This window comes from Miscanthus floridulus, chromosome 3 (assembly GCF_019320115.1).
Source record: "Miscanthus floridulus cultivar M001 chromosome 3, ASM1932011v1, whole genome shotgun sequence".
In the NCBI taxonomy this organism is placed as follows: Eukaryota; Viridiplantae; Streptophyta; class Magnoliopsida; order Poales; family Poaceae; genus Miscanthus; species Miscanthus floridulus.
Window position 1 is genome coordinate 84,401,843 of NC_089582.1, and position 21,966 is coordinate 84,423,808.

A 21,966-nucleotide genomic window follows, 5' to 3' on the forward strand; every position below is an offset into this window, starting at 1 on the left:
CTGTTAACATTATGGACTAAAACAATGATGATATGTAAACTCGTTTTACCGTGGGACGATTCATCTAAGGTATATCTAAGATCTCCAAAACTATGTCTTATTTTTGTAAATACAGGCGTGTCTAAGGTATATTTCTGTAAATAACATATAAAAATTGTATTTAATAAAAAATTAAAAAGCTACTAGTGTTATCCCACCCACCCCACCATGTGTTACTTGTTAAGAGTAGAGAGTGAGAGACAAAGCGAGTGATGCAAATGATTGTCTGTGTATTTCATTGAACAGTGTTGTACATACATATACATGGGCCTAGACAGACAGTTACAAGTCTAAAAGAGAGAGAGGGGTGAAAATACACTTTTTGGGATTATTCCCTAATGATCATTAATAATAACTCTCAACATTACTAAGAGATTGGTGGCAAATAAGGGCTGCAATTTTAAAAAAAATCTAATGAAAGGACTGCAGGATAATTTTGCAATAGAAAATAAGAAATTGACCCTTTAAAGAAGACTAATAAACGTGCCCGTGCGTTGCATCGAACCCAACACATATAAGAATTGGACTTCCTATCATCGCTAGACATCGCTAGACATGAGTTATTCTAACTCGTATAAGTGCAGGTCAGGAGTCCAGTGCAACCCAATGCATCTTGGAATCGGACTCCATATCAATCATAGCTAGACGTGAGTTGTTCTAACTCATATGAGCATGGGTCATGAGCCCACATATAAGACATGGAGGACGTGACCCAATATGTTTGACTATGTATCGATCATTATATTGCTAGGAGTTGGACTTTGTATAGATCATCGCTAGGAATTGGACTTCTTATCGATCATCGCTAGATGCGAGTTATTCTAACTTGTATAAGCAAAGGTCATGAGTCCGGATCACATATATAAGACGGACATGAGTGCACTTTGGAAAGTAAAAAAAGGGGGACATAAGAAACTCTCCATTGGGTAGTTAGGGGAGGTGGACGGAAAAATGGGATGAGATTTTGGCTCTTTAATACTGGGTATAGAATAGCTACGGTGGTCGTGCGTTACAACGAAATCTATAGCTTGGTGTAGTCACCTAGACAATTTGTGGCTAGAAGGATTGCATCATCTATCCCAATACATGTTGGAGTTGGACTTTGTAGCATCGTGGGATGCGTCTTGGAGTCGAACTCTGTATCATCGTTGGACATACGTTGTTCTAACTCATATGGGTATGTATCATGAGTACAGGTCACATGCGAGACATGGGACAAGTGTTCTTCTAGCTCATATGGGCATGAATCCAATTCACGGACGAGACAAAGACTAAACATGAGGGTATTGTGAGAAGTAAAAAAACATAGTTGGACGAATCCATTTGCTCTTTAATATCAAGTAAATACATAGATATATAATATAGATATTAGATTAGATAACAAACTGCTCAAGATTTTAGTTCACGGCTTGATTAGTCAAAACTACATAGTTGATCCAGGTTATAATATAAAATAAGTTTTATCTGTAATCAAAAGTACATCAAGAATGTAGCGATGGGAATATTTATTTATTAACGATAGACTCATAATATTTATACTTATTTTAATTTTTGATGTTTATACGAAAAACTGGGAGATAATTGGGAAAAGAAAATTAACAAAAAAATCATGAAATGGACACGAAAGAACGGGCTGAAGATACTCTACAAAAGAAAAGATCGGGAAAAAACGAGAAAAAAACAGAAAAAAAAAAGGAAAAAATAACGGATAAGGTAAACAAACACCGAATAGGAAAAAAAAGGGGAGACAAAACTAATGCGTAAAACAAAGGCTGAACACGTGAAATAACAAACCGAAAAGTTTGCCGCGGTGAAATCAGAAAAGGAAAAAAAGATCTCCAAAACAATGTCTTATTTTTGTAAATATAGGCGTGTCTAAGGTATATTTCTGTAAATAACATATAAAAATTGTATTTAATAAAAAATTAAAAAGCTACTAGTGTTATCCCACCCCCCCCCCCCCACCATGTGTTACTTGTTAAGAGTAGAGAGTGAGAGACAAGGCGAGTGATGCAAATGATTGTCTATGTATTTCATTGAACAGTGTTGTACATACATATACATGGGCCCAGACAGACAGTTACAAGTCTAAAAGAGAGAGAGGGGTGAAAATACACTTTTTGGGATTATTCCCTAATGATCATTAATAATAACTCTCAACATTACTAAGAGATTGGTGGCAAATAAGGGCTGCAATTTAAAAAAAAATCTAATGAAAGGACTGCAGGATAATTTTGCAATAGAAAATAAGAAATTGACCCTTTAAAGAAGACTAATAAACGTGCCCGTGCGTTGCATCGAACCCAACACATATAAGAATTGGACTTCCTATCATCGCTAGACGTGAGTTATTCTAACTCGTGTAAGTACAGGTCAGGAGTCCAGTGCAACCCAATGCATCTTGGAATCGGACTCCATATCAATCATAGCTAGACGTGAGTTGTTCTAACTCATATGAGCATGGGTCATGAGCCCACATATAAGACATGGAGGACGTGACCCAATATGTTTGACTATGTATCGATCATTATATTGCTAGGAGTTGGACTTTGTATAGATCATCGCTAGGAATTGGACTTCTTATCGATCATCGCTAGATGCGAGTTATTCTAACTTGTATAAGCAAAGGTCATGAGTCCGGATCACATATATAAGACGGACATGAGTGCACTTTGGAAAGTAAAAAAAAGGGGGACATAAGAAACTCTCCATTGGGTAGTTAGGGGAGGTGGACGGAAAAATGGGATGAGATTTTGGCTCTTTAATACTGGGTATAGAATAGCTACGGTGGTCGTGCGTTACAACGAAATCTATAGCTTGGTGTAGTCACCTAGACAATTTGTGGCTAGAAGGATTGCATCATCTATCCCAATACATGTTGGAGTTGGACTTTGTAGCATCGTGGGATGCGTCTTGGAGTCGAACTCTGTATCATCATTGGACATTAGTTGTTCTAACTCATATGGGTATGTATCATGAGTACAGGTCACATGCGAGACATGGGACAAATGTTCTTCTAGCTCATATGGGCATGAATCCAATTCACGGACGAGACAAAGACTAAACATGAGGGTATTGTGAGAAGTAAAAAAACATAGTTGGAAGAATCCATTTGCTCTTTAATATCAAGTAAATACATAGATATTAGATTAGATAACAAAATGCTCAAGATTTTAGTTCACGGCTTGATTAGTCAAAACTACATAGTTGATCCAGGTTATAATATAAAATAAGTTTTATCTGTAATCAAAAGTACATCAAGAATGTAGCGATGGGAATATTTATTTATTAACGATAGACTCATAATATTTATACTTATTTTAATTTTTGATGTTTATACGAAAAACTGGGAGATAATTGGGAAAAGAAAATTAACAAAAAAATCATGAAATGGACACGGAAGAACGGGCTGAAGATACTCTACAAAAGAAAAGATCGGGAAAAAACGAGAAAAAAACAGAAAAAAAAAAGAGGAAAAAATAACGGATAAGGTAAACAAACACCGAATAGGAAAAAAAAAGGGGGGACAAAACTAATGCGTAAAACAAAGGCTGAACATGTGAAATAACAAACCGAAAAGTTTGCCGCGGTGAAATCAGAAAAGGAAAAAAAAAACTCCAAACGGACACTGAAGAAAAACATGCGGGAAAAAAAGTTATAGCAAGTGACCGTGCGGGTTTAAGGCTTTACTCGCGGGAACGCTTTTATATGGATGTTCGATGTGACTCTCCCTCAAAGCACTCGCACAGTTGTCTTGCGATGGAGGTATATACAGTTTGATGCCTTAGATCCTGCCTATTGCTTTCTTGAACACCAATCCACACCCAATATGCAATGTAACCAAAACTCGTCTCATCAATTGTAGATGTATGCCACAGATAATGATGTGGCAATAAACATACACGGAAATGCCATTGAAAGAACAATGATTATTCCCTCTCGCGTTTGGCTATTATTTGATCTGGGCCACCAAAAGCATCCATGGCCATGGGTACGTGTCACGAAGTGTAAGAATTTCTGCTCAAAAAAAAAACCAAGTGTACGAATTGGATGCAAGTAGGTCTGCTTCAGCTCCACGGAAGCCACGAGCCCACAACTTTACTTTCAGCCAAGTCAGTCAAGAAGCTTGATTTTCTGTTCTGTACATGTGTGAGTTGCATTGCCTAATTCCCATTCAGGTACATCCATCATACGGAGTACTAATGAAAAAAAAAATCAATATTGCTCAACTGACAGTCAGTTGCTTGAGAAATTTTTTTACAAAAACAAAAAAAAAAGAAAAAAAACTAGTTGCTTGAGAACTTGGCTAACACAGTAACACTCCTTGCTTTCTCTCCGGAGTCCCGACGAGCATATTCTCTCCTACGGTTTGGGACGCAGGATCTCCTCCTGAACATGTCTTGGTTTTGTGATGGAGGCTTGCCAGGTACAAAATGGTCTGACAAGCATTAGTTCCATAAACGATCCGGTTGAAAGAAAAAAAACAGATGCTACCGATATTGACATGACATCCCACCCAACAAGACAAGCCTTTTTTTTAGAAGCATTAGTTCCATAAACGATCCGGTTAAAAAAAATAGATGCTACGGGTATTGACATGACATCCCACCCAACAAGACTTGCTTAGCTCTCTAGAATATTCAACTTTGAGCCCGAAATTCACTCTCACGCAGAGACCTGCTCGCAACAAGACATAAGCCTTGACATGTAAGAACAAATCAAGCATATATGATGCTCCCTGTCTAAGTGAAAGTGTCGTTTTAGCATTCAAATGGCGTCCTAATAAAAATGTCGTTTTAGGTGCAGGCCCACACCTAGAGTAACACCAATCTCCAACGTACTAGAACTGCAAAGAGCTTATTCACGTCTACGCAAGAAAAGCGCAAGAGAGGAGGGTCTAGTTGAACGATAATGCAGTCTGTCCGTCCGGACGCCGCGCATCATACTTCGTCTCGCCGTTTCCGCCTGCGCTACTCGCTCCTGCCTGCGACGCGTGCCTCGCCCGCGACACTGCTGCCTCCCTTTGCTCGCCCAGCTCGTCGCGTGCACAGCCCACATGGATTCGACACGCGCGTCACGTGGCCATCCCTCGCCGCGCCCCCATCCTGCGCGCGTGTGCTGCCTCTGCTCTCCACACATCTCTCGATCTCTATCTCGTGTCCGTTGACAGCAGAGCACCTCCCCGACCTCTTCCCCAACCCCCAACGCCATCGGGATGCCTCGCCGCAGCCACCCCTGCCGATGGCCGTTGGGCCCACGTGTCGGGGCGCCTCTAGTTGTTCCCCGCCGAACCAAGGGCACCCACGATCGCGGCCAGATGCTAGTGGTGCTTGCGCGCCGCCGGCTCCCACCCCGACGGCCGGTATCGACCGGCCTAGGCCCCCTCTCCTATGTTGTAAATGTATGTTCAGGTGTTTGAGTAGTTTCAAAGGTATGTTGCAATTGTTTTTTCATGGATGTTGCAAAAGTATACCGGGGATGTTGCACATGTTGCATATGTTGCAAGTATTTCAGAGGCATGTTACAAGCGTTTGTTCAAAATGTTTCATCTGTTCTAGACGTATGTTGTAAGCGTTTTGATCTGGATGTTTGTATGTGTTTCACACATACGTTGCAACAACGTGTTCCAGATGTTTTATCTGTTTCAGACGTATATTGCAAGTGTTTTATCTGGATGTTGCATATATTTGCAATGTCTATGTTGCAAGTGTATGTTCCAAATATTTTATCTGTTTCAGACATATGTTGCAATTGTTTTATCTGAGTATTGCAAAAGTAGATCTCAATGTAGGGTTGTTGAGCGATGAAGAGAGAACTAGCGCAGGAGCCATGGCGGCGTCGGTTGGTAAGCTGACGACAACCCTCCACTGGAGGACACACAGGGTCACGTCCGCGCGAGTGCACAAGGCCCGTCCCCATAAGACATGCTGCCTCCGCTAGCCATGCCGCAGGTGACGCGGGCAGGACGAGGTTGAGACCCTCGGGCACGGCGGGCTCCTCCGTTACACGGAAGCTCTGTTACGCGGGGATAGGATAGGGTGCGGCGGAGCTACTTCCGGACACGGGCCTAGACCGAACGTCCGGGTAGTTATTTCCTAAGTCGAATTAGGATACGTTGGTCTTTTTTGCTCCAGTCTTAATAACGTGTTCCATCCTAGAACGACTTTAATTCGGGACGGAAGTTGTATGAGAGTTGCCTATTTAACTACCAAACTGCAGCCTGTTCATTTGACTGTGGCTTGTCGTAAACAATCGTAAATTTCTAGCCGAAACAGTATTTTTCTCTCACACAAACCAGCCAGCAGTACTTCTTCACGAACCAGCAACGATACGAACCAGCCAACCGAACAGGCTGCTGAACGTTTGGTATTGCGTACTACTACTGCCAGTCTGCCACTCATTTTCCTTGGGAACACATGGGCCTCAAACTTTACATCAGGACATCCTTTCCCGGCATCAAAATATTTGTGGGCAATTCAAATTGTGCAAGTCTCAAATATGAACTTATGGAAGAACACATTCGCTAATAACCTATTCTGGCCAGCAGGGAAAACGAAAAGGAGCACAGCAGAAAAATGGAGATTCAAAGTGCAGGTACGACATCATGGATTCATGACATTAACAAATTAGTTGGTCTAGATATGTTTGTACTTGGTAGAGAAAAAAAATGGCTTGTCCAATGCAATCAACCTACTTGTCACATTGCAGGACACCTGGACAGGTCGTTCTTTTACCTCCACACGACGGACCTAATCGCAAATTATGGTGGCAAATGAATTTCGCGCTTATTATAAGAGCAGATTATGGTGGCAACTGAATTTCACGCTTCAATATAAGAGCAACAATCCACAATCGACTGAGAAACCCATTTACCCTGCACATCTGATCAGATCATAGTTGCTGAATGCACTGACCAATTAAGCTGACTACAAAGAGTGTAAGTCAACAAACTTTAACCACAACTCTAGACTCAAACAAGTATAAACAAAGGAAACCCAAACATTGTCAGAAGAAACAACACCCCTACCAAGTAATTTACTGCCAAGCCCGTCTAGACAACCCTCCCCTATCACGATGGCAGCAGTCAACAGCTCTACAATAGATCTACCTGTATACATATGCAAGCAGCTCCCACGGTATCCAGACTCATCTCAGGATCTCCTGTCACTGCCAGTGCCAGACTCCACATCGTTTAGAGTATCTCTTAGGGTGATCCCACCGCGGCCAGGAATATTGACTGTTTCGATCTCGGTTGGTCTCACGCTATAGGAGTTTGCATTTCGGCTGTTCCGTTCCTCAGCTACCTGGACCGTGTATGCATGAGGCCACCAAGCTGCAAAGGAGGTGTACAATATTCTGTGACATGTTGAACAAAACCTGAAAACTCAATAGTTGGTAAAACAGTGAACAGTAGGTACCATCGCCATCAAAAGGATATGGGAAAAATTGTAGATAGCAAAATGAAGCAACTGTAAGACCTGAAAAGGCAAGTGGCCATGGCGAGAAACATGATCAATTATGTATATTCAGAACATCTAAAAAAATCTACATCTCTTTTTAGAAAAGATTTATCAAAATTGTTTCGCAAAAAAAAAAAGATTTAACAAAATTTACAAACCTATAAGACCCCCCGCAAATACATCTTGCCAATGATGCCAGTAGTCATCCACTCGAGAAACAGCCACAAGTGCAGCAGTAAGGAGAGGCAGAAACACAATACATAGCTTCGCAATATGTCCTTTGCGATCAAAAGCCGCGATTTTCCCAGCTAAATACCATGCAAGGAAGCCTAGACCAGCAAAAGACCCTGTAGTGGTGTAATAGGCAATGACAACACAAATTTCAGATGGTAAAACCATCACACTGTAAAAAATATATATATCATGAGGTGCCAAGTTGGAACTTAACTTCAGCATATAAAAAGAGAACTTATGCTTCAGTACTAATTTAAACGAGTTTGGGAATGTTACAAGAGTTAATGTGATTAAATGAAAAGAGAGTAACCGGTTGATCTGCCGATCATGCACATAGGTCATACTTTACAACCTAAATTCACTCACTCCACTACTATATGGCGCATGTGCATGCAGCTTGCCCCAAGCTAACTAAACATACTCCAGTTTTCATGCCTGCTTGCTCTCAGAAACATGTGTACAAAATGTTTGAATCACTTTCTCTCCATTTTTCTTAGACTCATGGATCATATCTCAGATAAGGCTCAGAATTTTCAGTACCAAAGAGACAGTATACTTCCAGAGGGGAGGCTAAATTCAGGGTTACTAAACAGTGCTTAAATTTCAGCAAGGCATTTGAGATATGGCCAATTTTGAGGTCTCATCTGTGGCATTCAATATTTCCATAGAACATGGCAGGCAAGACACAAGAGAATCCATTGTTTGGAATTACTTGGTCACTCCTGTGGCCTAACTTCTCAGACACAAAGTAGCAGACAGCACAGACAGTGTCATTGACTGCACACCACTTGTTTGCAACTCTCTTGCCCCCTATCACCAATGCAGAATCATGCAAAGCCACAAAAACTGTCCACAATGCAGGTTGTCACCATGCCCAACTGAGGTCTTAGCACCCACCCACAAAGACATCCACTTTCTTTGATGATTAGAACTAGCATGCCCAAGGCATAACACCCCCCCACCACCCCCGCCCCGAAAGGCAGACACATTTTCTTTTCTCCCAAAAAAAAAAAAGAAGACGACCCGTACTGAAAGAATCTATTTCCTCAGGTACCTTGCAAAGGTATTTTAGACATATCATCAAACTGTAGTAGACCAATCTAATTGTATTGAATATGCACAAGTGGCAGTTAACTTTTAAAAGCATATAGGTCTTCCCACTGTAAAATTGTCCATAGAGTTGGGCAACAAGTGCACCAAAGGGATCAATATTACAAAGGAGAACATATGCGGTTACAAGCTATTTGAATAATTGCGTGGTTATGCCATTACTTACACGAAGTGTGTCCACTGGGAAAGCTCTTGTGGCCTTCCTTGATTACACTCTTCACTCCATTGCATATAACACCAGTAGTAATGTTATCATAAACCTTAAAGATAATGTAATTAGCCCAGATTCTATGCAAATTTTGAACCATATAGATATCAACACAGATGAACTTGCTACAGGACTATAAGTTAGTTTTTATTTTTATATTACATCGTTTCCATCAGGGAAACAGCGCCAGAAAAAATCTGGACGAGGCCGTCCAACACCATCCTTAATTGCATCAGTAATCACTGCAGTTATGAGCACTGAGTATAGAATCCCTACAAAATTTCCATTTTTTAGATATGTTTCTCTTGCACTAATCAACGTATCGAAGGGATTATATAATATGTAAAATACCCAGTACGCCATGGTGCAAATCATAAAAATTCTTCTTTTTGAAGTAAATTCCAACAAAGATGGCCCAAGGCAGTATAATTCCGATCAGCTGCAAATAAGAAAAACAGCTAAGAACCACACAAGAACTTTTGCATGGATGTAACAGGATCAAAACATACTGAAAGATAAGGATACCAGGACATACTGGAACAGCCCAAAATGGCACTGTATTGCCCTTCATAGGATATCTCAAGTCAGTCATCATATCTTTTCCAACAAAACGGTGAAATGGTTCAATTATATTCAACAGCCCGTCTATGACAGCAAGGAGGAGAAGTATTATCCAGTCATACATGTGAAATCTTGCCAATATCATTCCATGGGATCTAATAGTGTAAGACCCTAACTGGTCTGCCATTCTCCTACAAAAACAAAGATAGTAAGAGAGCAAACACCAGTGAGTAAAGTTACAATAACAGCTGCAATTCAGTTCTCAAGGGCTTCACAGCACTGCAAGACATGATTATCTTTCGTACAGGGTGCAAAGGTAGTTCTCACTGTTCCATCAGTAGATAGCATGGACATTAACAGTGACATTTAGCATCTCCTATGAGTTATGGCAGTAGAATAATTACAGAAACACGATGTATTTAATGATATCATTAATCCATAGACCTGGAAACCAAGGCATTTCCATGTGAATTATTATATTGAAACTTCAGTTCCAAATTAAAATAAAAGGTATAAGCTTTGGTAAAAAAACAAACAAAAAAAAAACATGTATAGAGAGGCCGGCCGCGGGTACTGTTCGCGTCGGCGGCGGCTAGGGCTGCAAGGGCACTGGGGGAGGCCGGCCGTGGGGCTTCGCCCACGGCCGGCAAGAGAAAAGGGATTTCCTTCTAATCTCTTGCTTATTCTAGATTGATACATCTCCTCCCATTATATAGAGAGGTCTGACTTGGCCCCTAAGCAAGCGACTAATTAACCCTAATGGGCTAAGGCCCAATAGGCCCTTGACTCCTCTAACACTTATGTGGCTGCTAGGATCGAGAGGAGAGAGCCGAGGGTCGCGACGGCGGCTGGCGCGCTACAGTACCCGCTGTGCTACAGTACCGCGGGTACTGTTCGCGTCGGCGGTGGCTAGGGCTGCAAGGGCACTGGGGGAGGCCGGCCGCGGGGCTTCGCCCACGGCCGGCAAGAGAAAAGGGATTTCCTTCTAATCTCTTGCTTATTCTAGATTGATACATCTCCTCCCATTATATAGAGAGGTCTGACTTGGCCCCTAAGCAAGCGACTAATTAACCCTAATGGGCTAAGGCCCAATAGGCCCTTGCCTCCTCTAACAGATATATCTACAGATAATAAGCAGTTCCACACAGATATCCCAAGCCCGTCATTTCCTTAATCAACAAGGACCACATGAGATCATAAATATCATTAACTAAGATCTCAGGCTCAGAAAAAAATTATTCAAATAACTTCACATAAATCATTCAGTTAAAAGAAACTATAACTTTAAAAAAAAAACAAGAATGCCACCAGAAGCATGATGGTGCTAGAAACTCAAACAAGAAGCATGTGTAACTTATTTGCCAGAGGCAAGCAAAAGAAGACAGAAAAAAGAACCACAGAAAGTCTAGCAATCTGTATCCATAAGAAACTGCAAAGATTCAATTAGTAAAAGGTCAACTGAACAGAAACAACTAGGAAATCTCACTTGACATAGATGAACAGCAAGCCAGCAAAGTTAAGTTAGCAAACTAACATGGAATCATGAAATTTCCATACCTCCAAACTTGGAAAGACAGGGCTGGTGGGTGAACAGAACTTTTGAAACTTGAAGAAAACCAACAGACAAAGCTCTGGAACAACAAAGTCAAGTACAGATCCTTGAAAAAACAGTTCAAACCCAAGCTTTTCACTGGATCCACTAAGTCAACTAGATTAACTTCTACTAATTTGATATTGGACAGTTAAGACAGCTTAAAAGTTCAGCAAACAGAAATTCATGCCAATTGGCATTAGAGATTGTTAATTGGGTATTCACTGACACCAGCTATCAATTGACACTAGAACAAAAGATATGTATGTTTACTCCAATCATACTAGTTCCAAACCCAAGTGGGCAAACCTCATATCAACTGGTTCGACTCCAGATCATTAAAAACTGCATCCAATGTTTCTCATCTGACCGATTAAGTCAACTAGGTTAACTAGTAATGTGGTGCCCAACAATTAATACAGCAAAATGGTTTGACAACACTTAAATCAAAGGCAATTGACAACAGCACAAAGCTACTGAGAACTTCAAGATTGCAAGCTGTTACAGGCTGACAGTGGCTATCAGTTGTCACCAAAACAAAGTATGCCTAGACTGTGAGTATGAGAATTGTACCCAATTTCTCTTTCTTAAGATAGTAGGCAGCAGATTACCTCAAATTTTCTTTCCATGGTGATTTTCTTGAGTGGGTGAAGGGTTCCATTAAAATTTATTGGCTTCACCATCAAAAAAAAAATTATTGGCTTCGACTAATAGTTTTTGCCCACTAGTCTTGTTTTCCGGCAGTTATTATGCAACCTAGGAATGTGACTGGTGACATCAAAGTCAAACTTCAGTACAAGTGGACTGAATTATCTTATCATATCTGTATTGTTTATTTCACCCCCAGACAAAACTTAGAAAATATCTAGAGCTGAAGGACCCAAGCCATCCACTTGAAAAAGCACATCGACATCCACATCCACATACATACACTAGCAAAGAATATGTCAGGAAAAGATGAAAATCTTCTTTCTAGTACGAGTAATAATTTGTTAAAATAGCAAGACAAGCTGAGCAGAGTTAAAGCTACACTCAGAATCACCCTAATTATCTGAAAAGAGACCTGTCCTGTCCCTAAACTAGAGTCACCCAAGGACTCATGATGGGAGTCGAAGAAAGTACCACTAGTCTATCAAATAGAAGATAGCAGGGAGGAAATAACATGTTTCCAAGGCCGGAACTAGAATTACATACAAAGAACAATATCTTCAGATAACTTTCGCAAGAAAGGGGAGAAAAACTTATGTTCAGCTTTCGAGGAACCGGAGGAAAGAAGGGAAAAGGAATGAAGAACTCACGGTGCGGCGTGAGACCAGCGGCTCCTCGATGTCGCCCTCGGCGCCGCTACAGATCGGCGCCTCCTCGTCTCCTACCAGAATGCGCGAAACAAGCTAAGAGGCATATATAGAGAGAGAGAGGGACATAATAAAGCAAAAAGGCTAGGAAGCAATAATAAAGAAGGTGCCAGAGCGTCCGTGGTAGCTAATTCGATCTGCTCCTACTCCGACCTGGGTTCAAATCAAATCAGGAACGGGCACCTGGAATTTTGGTGCTGGTAATATATGCACCGCGACCGCGGCGGGGCAGCTTACCCGCCGTCTCGATCGTGCGGCTACCAACCGCTGCCGCCGCCGCTGCTAGCGGTTTTTGCTGCGGAATTGCGGGTGTGGAGTGGATGCGCGGGCGGAGACGACATCCGGATCCGTCCGGTGGTGAGTGGAGGAGCGGGTGGGGGCGACGACGACGAAAGGAAAGTAGTTGCCGACGGTGGCGGGCCGGGGTGGTCTGCGTTTTGCGTGAGAGGGAGGGAGGACGGAGACGGAGGAGGCCAGGAGGGTTTGACTGCCTGCCTGGCGCTCTTCCCTTTCTTTCGGGGACGGGTAGGGATAATAGATCTAGGAGTTTTTTTTTTTTTTTTGAGAATATATAGATTTAGGAGTTGTTGTTGGTGGTGGTGCTCCTCGTCCTTGAGAGATTTGAATTTGAATTCAATTTTATTTGAACAAGACGCCACCCCAGTCTGTGTCAAGGATGTCATGCGTGCCGGTTGGTGACCGTTCGCCACGTGTGTGAGGGGTACCCTCCCTTGCAATCCTCCACCTCGTCTACCTTTATCACTTTTTCAATTTTTTAAAATATAAAAGAATACGCAAGTGTGTCATGTGCTTGTCACAAACGGATAATAAAACTTGGATGGCGTATCAACTAGGCTAGGAATTTGTATGCATTGTATTTGGCTTTTCCCTCCTTTTTTTTCAATGGTAAGATAGGAATAGATAGACAAAGACACAACTCAATGACTTGACTTCCTGGTTAATAATTGTTGCAAGCTTCTGATCATTTGAATTTATCAGCCGGCTTATCAGCTAGAATCTACAGTATTTTTCTCTCACCCCAAAATAGCTTCAGCCGACTTTAATAGCAGCCGAATAAGCCTTGCAACTTTATTTTGTTCTCTCTGTATCTTTCCAACGCTTAGAAAAGTGGGACATCAACAACTTTAGCCTGTTAGGCTGTTAGCCACGTGAAGCTTACGTATACATACTCCATGAGGATGGGCAAGCAGCTTCCCAGAGCAACTCAAATGGTATCTAAACAGTTGAGTTCAAAATTTAGTTTTAAAAAATACACTCCACTAACGTACATCGGCCCTGTTTAGCTCGTAGGCATAGCGCGCCACACCCAAACTACAGCACTCCATATATCCATATATCAGTCTGTTCGTTTGGCTGTGGCTTGTCGTAAACGATCGTAAATTTTCAACTGGAACAGTATTTTTCTCTCACACAAATCAGTCAGCAGTACTTCTTCACAAACCAGTAACAATACGAACTAGCCAACTGAACAGTCTGCTGCATGTGTTTGGTTGCTGTCGAGTCTTGCCTGTACCGAAAGTGCGACGTGGTTCCTTGTCTAATTCAGCGCCAACTCTCGCCAAAAGTCTGGCGCTTGTTTAGTGCGCCACACATTCGGCAGTGCCAGAACAATGGTGTGGCGTGCTGCGGCGGGAGCCAAACAAGCTCATATTGAGTGCTAATCATAGGCGAGATAACTTGTGTTCTTAAAAAAATACACATCATTGTCTCCGTATACACTGAACCGTCGATGAAATAACTCATCGTAGTGTCCAGCCACCCCATCTCAAACCGAAACCTACAAAATTAAATCTATTATCTGCTCTACCTTCTAGTATTCTCATATCTAGAAAATAGTTGTCAGAGCTCTAATTCCAATGAACCTCCTAGACCGCGCGGCTCCATACATGGCTGGCCATCTCGATGGCATAACTCACACCTAGTACCTCTAAAATATAATCTATATTACCTGCTCTATCTCCCAGTATTCTTAGATAAATAGTAGCCAAAGATCCAATTCTGGTGAACCTTCAGAAGACAGAGAGCATCGAAAAAACATATATGAAGTATCAATCGTTCATGTATCTTTTCGTGTGGATGCCTCTGTTTTCCCAAACGAGGATAAATTAGGAGTTAAGATAAGGAACTATTAGAGTGGGGTTTTTTCTCATCATGCAAAAAAAGGGTTAGGGATAAATTTACCAAGCTGTTGGAGATGCTTCTAATAAGCTTTTTCCACGTCATTGCACAATTGCCTTAGTCTCCTCTACCTCCTCGTAGCATGGCACGCCCCATTAATATAATTATTGACATTTAGATGTACCAAATACTTGAATATGTCACGTACAACATGCAAAAGCAGCTTTACCGAGGCAGTCTTAGAAACCGGTTCGATCGATTTTGTCAGAGTCACCGGTTGACAAACGAACATTTGCCCGAGAGGGACCTGAGCAAGTGTAAGGGTGCTCTATTGTCGGCAGGCTAACTAAATACGTCGGACCTGTTTGGTAGAGCTCAACTAGCTCCAAGTCCATGAAAAACATATCCATATTCGATTTTCTCAGTCAAACCCTTTCAGCTTTAGCAGTTCCGCTGTGAATTTGTTCCACCAAAATCATGGATCTGGCTCTAGATCCACCAAATTGGTGGAGCACCTCAAGGGCAACCACATGGGGCATGATGTGCGGCACGATGTCCTACAACAGGCACGGCATGGGGCATGACATGCGGCGCATGTGCACCCACCACGCCTCATGCTTCCCGGTGGGTTTTTTTCTACGTGTGAGCTCGTTCGGAAGAAGAAGAAGAAGCGTGTGGCTTATTTTTTTAGAGACACATGGCCCTAGGTTGGCAGTGAGATAAAGACAGCGTGAAGATATACCAATCACTTGGTTAAATCTCATATCTGTGGCTGCTCCACGGTGGATCTAGATCTGATGTAGCTCTCCCAAGCAGGCCCTTAATCCCCTTCTAGACAGGCAGGTCTTGCTCCGCTAGGAGTGAAAATACTGACAAATTTCGTGTTAAAATACAAATTCTAAGTTGATTTAGGTTATAACCTAAATCAACTTAGGAGTTGTATTTTTACATATATAGGACGTCCAACTTTTATCGTCTGACAAGACTACATAACGGAGAAGTCTATTCTGTAATTTTGCAAAGTTAGCAAAAAAAGTCCTAAGCTAGTTTTGAGAAACTTTCCAAGTAAAACTAAGTTGGGCCAATATTGGGTGCGAACATATGCTTATATTGTTTTTTAAGTAAATCTTGGGTAGTAAAAAATATTGTTCGAATGGCCTAATGGTGGTGATTAATGTTGATTCATCAGACGTATTTACTACAAATTCTAGTAAAAACTTAATACACTTTTGAAACAAAAAAAATGTTTAAGATTCTAAAAAGTTGAGAAAATCCTATAGGTGGATTAGGACACGAGAAACCCAAATAAGATATTTATAAATCATGAAAATATATCTAGAAGCTTCTAGAAGTTCAACTTATCTCTAGGAAAATGAGAAAATGCCCAAAAAATGGAAAATTCCCTAAAGTGGTTTAAAAAATTTTCACAACAAAAAAAGAGATGCAATCAACATGAATGCAACATATATTAATGTTGAATGCATTCATGCTTGTTCCATCTCATGTTTTCATGATGGGAAGTTTTTAAATGCATTTAGTAATATTTTTAGAACTTACTAGGTTCTCTGCATATTTTCCCATCTTCCTAGAGTCAAATCTAATTTCTTGAAGTTTTTAAAATATATATTTTGATGAGCTATAAGTTTTTATGATTTATTGCGTCCCAATGTATCTCTAGGATTTTTTTTCTTAGAATTTTATAAACTTAGAGATATTGTTTAGTTTAAAAACCTTATTTAGGTGTTTATTGGAATTTTTAAATGAAATGAAAAAACACACTGAACACTATTTCTAACCAGAGCAGCGAGATTATTTAAATGGTTAACGGCTAACGCGCACGTACACAGCAGCGTGTGTGCACGCCAGATTCCGACGGATCGAGGGAGAGGCCGCTTCGCGAGCTTGGGCCCGGATTGTCCAGCCCACGCGAGTGCGGCCTAACTGGAGTCAGCCGTCGAGCGCGCGCTTCCGCGCTTCGGTCCGTCTGAGTCCGGTGCGAGCCGAGTTTTTAGCACCACCTCGCCCAGCCAAGAAAAGTAACGCCAGCTTATAAGCTGGAGCGTAACCGCATTGATCTATCTCTGGAACGTGATAAAATTAGAATGGTATAAGGAAGACAAGATTAATGATTTAAATTTTTAAGACCATTATTTGAGAAATGATGGATGCTATTTGAGATTATTTGAGAAATGATGGATGCTATTTGAGATTTTGGTCCCTGGTTCTTACAAATATGCCCCTGCGCGACTCCTTTTGGTCCCTGAATTTTTTTCAGTTGGATCCTGGCTGTGAGAATTTTGCGCCCTGGTCCCTGGTTCTTCCGAAAATATGCCCCTACGTGACTCCTTTTCGGCCCCTGCCATGGTTCCACATCTTACCACGAGGTCCCTGTGTTTTTCCAGTTGGATCCTGGCTGTGAGGCTCTCGCAGGTGCTTTACAGGGTAACGTCCCGTTGCTTTATAAGCCGTACTTTTTCAGCTAATGAATAGTATTTTTCTCTCATAATAAATTAGTCAACAGTATTTATCAGCTAAACGAACAGGGCATATCTTAGACCTTTGTATCTTTTCTATAATCATAAAATAAAATGGACCCTCGGTAGCTAATTTTCTCCTATTCTGATTTTTACTGCTTTTTTCCCCCTACAGCACTAACGAAAATATAATCCTTTCTTCACTAGCACCCGTTACCCACACCTAGCGCCTGGTTAACCAGATTTCTCTAGGATTTTGGATTTCTGCGACTGCACACAGTTGATGAACAGAAGCAAATCCAGTACTCCACTATAGTCTATAGGATCAGGATCAATTAACCCATCTCCTACCCTCAAATGTGCCTCTTGAAAAAGGTGTATTTTGCGTCCCCTTGTCTTTGCATCTGAGGTCTGATGAGCTTGCCAAATCTCCAACGCTTTTACAGTTACCACAATGTAGTGCATTTGCAGCATGCGTAGCTTTCCATTTTTTTTTACTGTTTTCTCCCTGTCGATATGTATCTCAGTAGAAAATAGGAACCATACAACTAGTGGAGTAACTGGTGGGGAGCTCCATCCTAATCTACGCACTATTCGTTTGATCGTTTTTGTGGCTGATAAGCATGACTGATACGATCGAGCGAACATGGTGCTAAAATCGTCCGTGCTATTTTACTTTTTCTTCAGATTTCCGGCCTGCTGCATTTTATATGTATATTTTGGTCACGTTGTAGTGTTTTACAGTTGCCGAAACACTGGAATACACGACACGAATAGATTTTTTAGGAACACCACACGAATAGTTTGTGGATATTTTTTTAAAGGAATAATATGCATTTAAAAAAAGGATCTGCGGCATACTACTCCTGTATATGTGACACGCACAATATTCAATGGATGCCACCGCCACTGTGGTCTGTAGCCGGCCGGGTTGTTGCCTGCCCTGTTGGTGAACCGGAACCATCATAGCCGGTTCGTTTGGCTGTGGCTTGTCGTAAACGATCGTAAATTTTCAGCCGGAACAGTATTTTTCTCTCACACAAATCAGTCAGCAGTACTTCTTTACAAACCAGTAATGATACGAACCAGCCAACCGAGTCCTCCGCAGAAGAATCGGCATGTGTGTGTGTGGAGGCAGATGCGTTCTCCCCTCTGATTTTCATTTTCTGGATCCATGGAAGCAAAAATTGTTGGTACACCCATCTTGATTTTCTGTAGAAATCAAATGGTGAGATGACCATAAATATGTTGTGGTTGCACTCACCAGTGGGCCCGGCCACTCCGCCGGCGACGACACGTCGTACGTCCAATGATAGTAGGAGCTACTATTTAGTATTATTATTATTTTTATCAGATTTGTTAATGCAACAATAACCACTTGCGGTTAAGCGTCGGTGTCACTGACAGCAGTGTACACCAAATAGGCCTACTCTATTATACTCCAGCAGGCATACACACGACCAGCGTGTGTGTGTGTATATATATATATGGAGAGTATATTCAGTTTCCAGCTACAAAATAAGTTATTCTGTAGCTACCTCTATTTACGATAATTTTATATATTAATTTACGATAATGTCAATACATATTTACGACAGTTGTGTTACTATTATACATGGCGATATTTACCGTAACGTTATAGTAAACCACTTAGTAAGGAGTTACTATAATCTCGTAAATTAACATAGTAATTATCGTAACTCAAAGTAGCTACAGAATAAGTTATTCTATAACCAGCTCTTCTATAGCCAGCTGCAGAGTAGTAGTTATATATATATATATATATATATATATATATATATATATATATATATATATATATATATATGTGTGTGTGTGTGTGTGTGTGTGTGTGTGTGTTATATAGCGCACGCGCGCCCATCAAGTAGTTGCTTTCTCTGCTAAAAAAACAAGTAGTTGCTTTCATGCTATTTATGTATCTATACTTCTATAGTACGCGTGCCATGCACACTTTTAATGTTAGGTATACATATACATATATACAGGTCAAGTTTGTTTCTCTTATAATATGTATTTTTCAGGTTGTTTTTTCAGCTAAAATAGTATTTTTCTCTCACAACAAATCAGTCGGAACAATATTTTAGCTTGTTTTTTTCAGCGAAGCAAACAGGGCCATTAATGGAATTATGAGGAGATCGGCTAGCACGGCCTTGTCAAGTCTGAACCGCTGCCAGTTGTAAAAAGCGCCGACTGGCCAAGCATGATTTCATTTTTGCTAGCTCAATCAGGCGATTTGAGCTCTTTGATTTACAAGTGAGTAATCACTCTCGCACTTACTGATTTGCATTGGGTCTCTTGATCTTTTGGTTGTCAAAGGAGTTAGTGCGAATTTGTTATATCGGAAATATAAAGTCTGGTAGGATACTTCCCGCGTTCCAAATTAATTATAGAACACTATAGCTCGGTGGAGTCAAACGTTTTAACTTTGCTTCGGTGGATACACTGTCGTGTCTTTTGGAACCAAGGAATGTAAAACGGAGAAGATAAAAAAAAAAGAAATAGAAAAATGGTCTAGGTAGGAAACGGAGGACTGAAAAATCTGAAATTTTGTAAGACTGAGTGTGAACATATTTATTCCCCGTTCTAGTGAACAAGGGCTTGCTCATTGTCGGCGTTTAATGACCAACAACCTGTCACGGGGTTACCGGGACAGAGCTTAGGGAGCTTCAGCGTATGCAGAATTAGACAATAAACACAAAGACAATAATTTATACTAGTTCAGGACGCTAGAATAGCGTAATACCCTAGTCCAGTTAGGCGTGGTGCCTTTGCGTTGGGGTATTGTGTATGATTGATTGATGAACAAGGGGTGTGCGCCTGCCTCTTTTTATATAGTCCAGAGGACAGGGCGTATGTTCTAGCCCTAGTCGGATACAATCAAGGAGTTCTAGTTCTATTACAGAGACTAACTTTTCTAAAATCCAACTAGGCCGGTCCTTGATTACTTGAAAATCACGTCACCTTATTCCGTGTCTTCAAGCAGACCTTGGGCTAGCCTAGACCCATGGCGGGTAGTCGGTCATGTGGGGACCCCTTAGGATTCTGGCCCGTCACTCATCTCTCCATTCACATGTTGGAAATTTTCCAAGAGTTTGAAGTGGATGTTTTGGCCCCGTTCGCTGGTATGAAATTTGGCTGAAACTGGCTGAAAAACACTGTTCCGGCTGAATTGTTGTGAGAGAAAAATACTGTTCCGGCTGAAAAAAGAAGCCGAACAAGCTGAATATGTGATAAGCCGAACAGGGCTTTATTCTCCATTTGATGAAGGAAAGCAAGCCTTTTCGTAGGAAAGAAAAACTTCATTCATCTATTTTAAACACCATGTGATGTAAGCAAAAACATAGGAATTGGATTCCTTTGCAATCCCTTCAATCCACGCAAGCCCTAAAACATATTTCATGGTGTGTTTATTGAACTAACTTGATTTTATAGTTGTTGGTATTTTTATATAAACTTGGACGTACTACAGAAGTTTACTTATAAAGAGGCTTTATATTTAGAAATATTTTTCATAATGAATATATTAATGATACTGATCTTATATTACCAATATATAAAAAATGATAATTAAATTGTGCAGGTAACAAGAGTTTTACTTTGGATATATATATAGGCTAATATTTATTATTACGAAACTGCTAGCGTCCGGACGTCTAAACGAACGCCTGCGACTGCAATTCATTTCCACGTGTCCACGTGGGGGCTGCGCCACCTTGAAAGGTCCTAATGGCTAGAGGGGGGTTGAATAGCCTATTAAAAATTTCTACAACAACACTTAGCAAACCGATTAGACAATTATGAGGCGAAGCAAGTGTTGCGCTAGCTTACTAAAATTATAAGCCACCTACCACAATTCTAGTTTCTATCCACACAATGGCTATGTCACTACACTAAGTTAGTGTGCTCTCAAAGGCTAATTAAAGAGCCACACTAACCAAACTAACAAGCTCTCACGACTAGCTACACTAAAAAGCTTGCACAACTAGTTTGCGGTAATATAAAGAGAGAGAGCAAGATGGTTATACCGCTGAATTGAGGAATGAACCAATCAATCACAAGAATGAATACCAATGAAGACCAATTACCTCGGAATCAAATGATGACACAATGATTTTTTACCGAGGTTCACTTGCTTACCGACAAGCCAGTCCTCGTTGTGGCGATTCACTCACTTGGAGGTTCACGCGCTAAATGGTATCACACGCCAAACCCTCAATAGGGTGTCGCACAACCAACACAAGATGAGGATCACACAAGCCACGAGCAATTTACTTGAGTACCTTTTGGCTCTCCGCCGGGAAAGGTCAAGAACCCCTCACAATCACCACGATTGGAGCCGGAGACAATCACCAACCTCCGCTCGACTATCCTTGCTGCTCCAAGCCATCTAGGTGACGGCAACCACCAAGAGTAACAAGAGAATCCCGCAGCGAAACACGAACACCAAGTGCCCCTAGATGCAAACACTCAAGCAATGCACTTGGATTCACTACCAATCTCACAAAGATAATGAATCTATGATGGAGATGAGTGGGAGGGCTTTGGCTAAGCTCATAAGGTTGCTATATCAATGCAAATGACCAAGAGAGTGCGGTTGAGCCGGCCATCAGGCTTAAATAGAGAGCCCCCATGAATAGAGCCGTTGGCTCTCTGTTCACTGAAAAATTAGGATGACCGGACGTGCCGGTCAGATTGACCGAACGTAGGACCCCGGCGTCCGGTCGTGCGATGCACGCCACGTGGCCCCTGCTTCAAATGCTGATCGTCCGATCTT

At 41.3% G+C, this 21,966-nt stretch overlaps 1 protein-coding gene across 4 annotated transcripts; it reads right to left on the minus strand.

The window, feature by feature from the left end:
- Positions 1-6,872: 6,872 nt before the first annotated feature.
- On the minus strand, positions 6,873-12,934 carry LOC136541840 (lipid phosphate phosphatase 2-like). Of its 4 annotated transcripts, XM_066533972.1 has the most exons (9): positions 12,796-12,932; positions 12,502-12,711; positions 9,587-9,803; positions 9,403-9,490; positions 9,214-9,323; positions 9,010-9,103; positions 7,658-7,846; positions 7,458-7,517; positions 6,873-7,372 (listed from the first exon to the last, which is right to left on the minus strand). In XM_066533972.1, the coding sequence occupies exons 3-9, from the start codon at positions 9,797-9,799 to the stop codon at positions 7,191-7,193; spliced, it is 936 nt and encodes a 311-aa protein (XP_066390069.1). In that variant the 5' UTR covers positions 9,800-9,803; positions 12,502-12,711; positions 12,796-12,932; the 3' UTR covers positions 6,873-7,190. The 4 variants fall into 4 exon arrangements, with proteins under 4 accessions (XP_066390069.1, XP_066390067.1, XP_066390066.1 ...); XM_066533970.1 differs by having other exon boundaries at positions 9,403-9,803; positions 12,502-12,572; positions 12,796-12,934; XM_066533969.1 differs by having other exon boundaries at positions 9,403-9,803.
- Between the last annotated feature and the right edge of the window lie 9,032 nt (positions 12,935-21,966).

What these genes read in the sequence shown, in the direction of transcription:
- LOC136541840 (XM_066533970.1), bottom strand. Translation starts at nt 9,799, where the DNA reads ATGGCAGACCAGTTAGGGTCTTACACTATTAGATCCCATGGAATGATA. An exon ending in TTTGCACCATGGCGTACTGG is followed by an intron (nt 9,324 to 9,402) that starts GTATTTTACATA and finishes GAAATTTTGTAG; the next exon opens with GGATTCTATACTCAGTGCTC. An exon ending in TCCCAGTGGACACACTTCGT is followed by an intron (nt 7,847 to 9,009) that starts GTAAGTAATGGC and finishes ACACCACTACAG; the next exon opens with GGTCTTTTGCTGGTCTAGGC.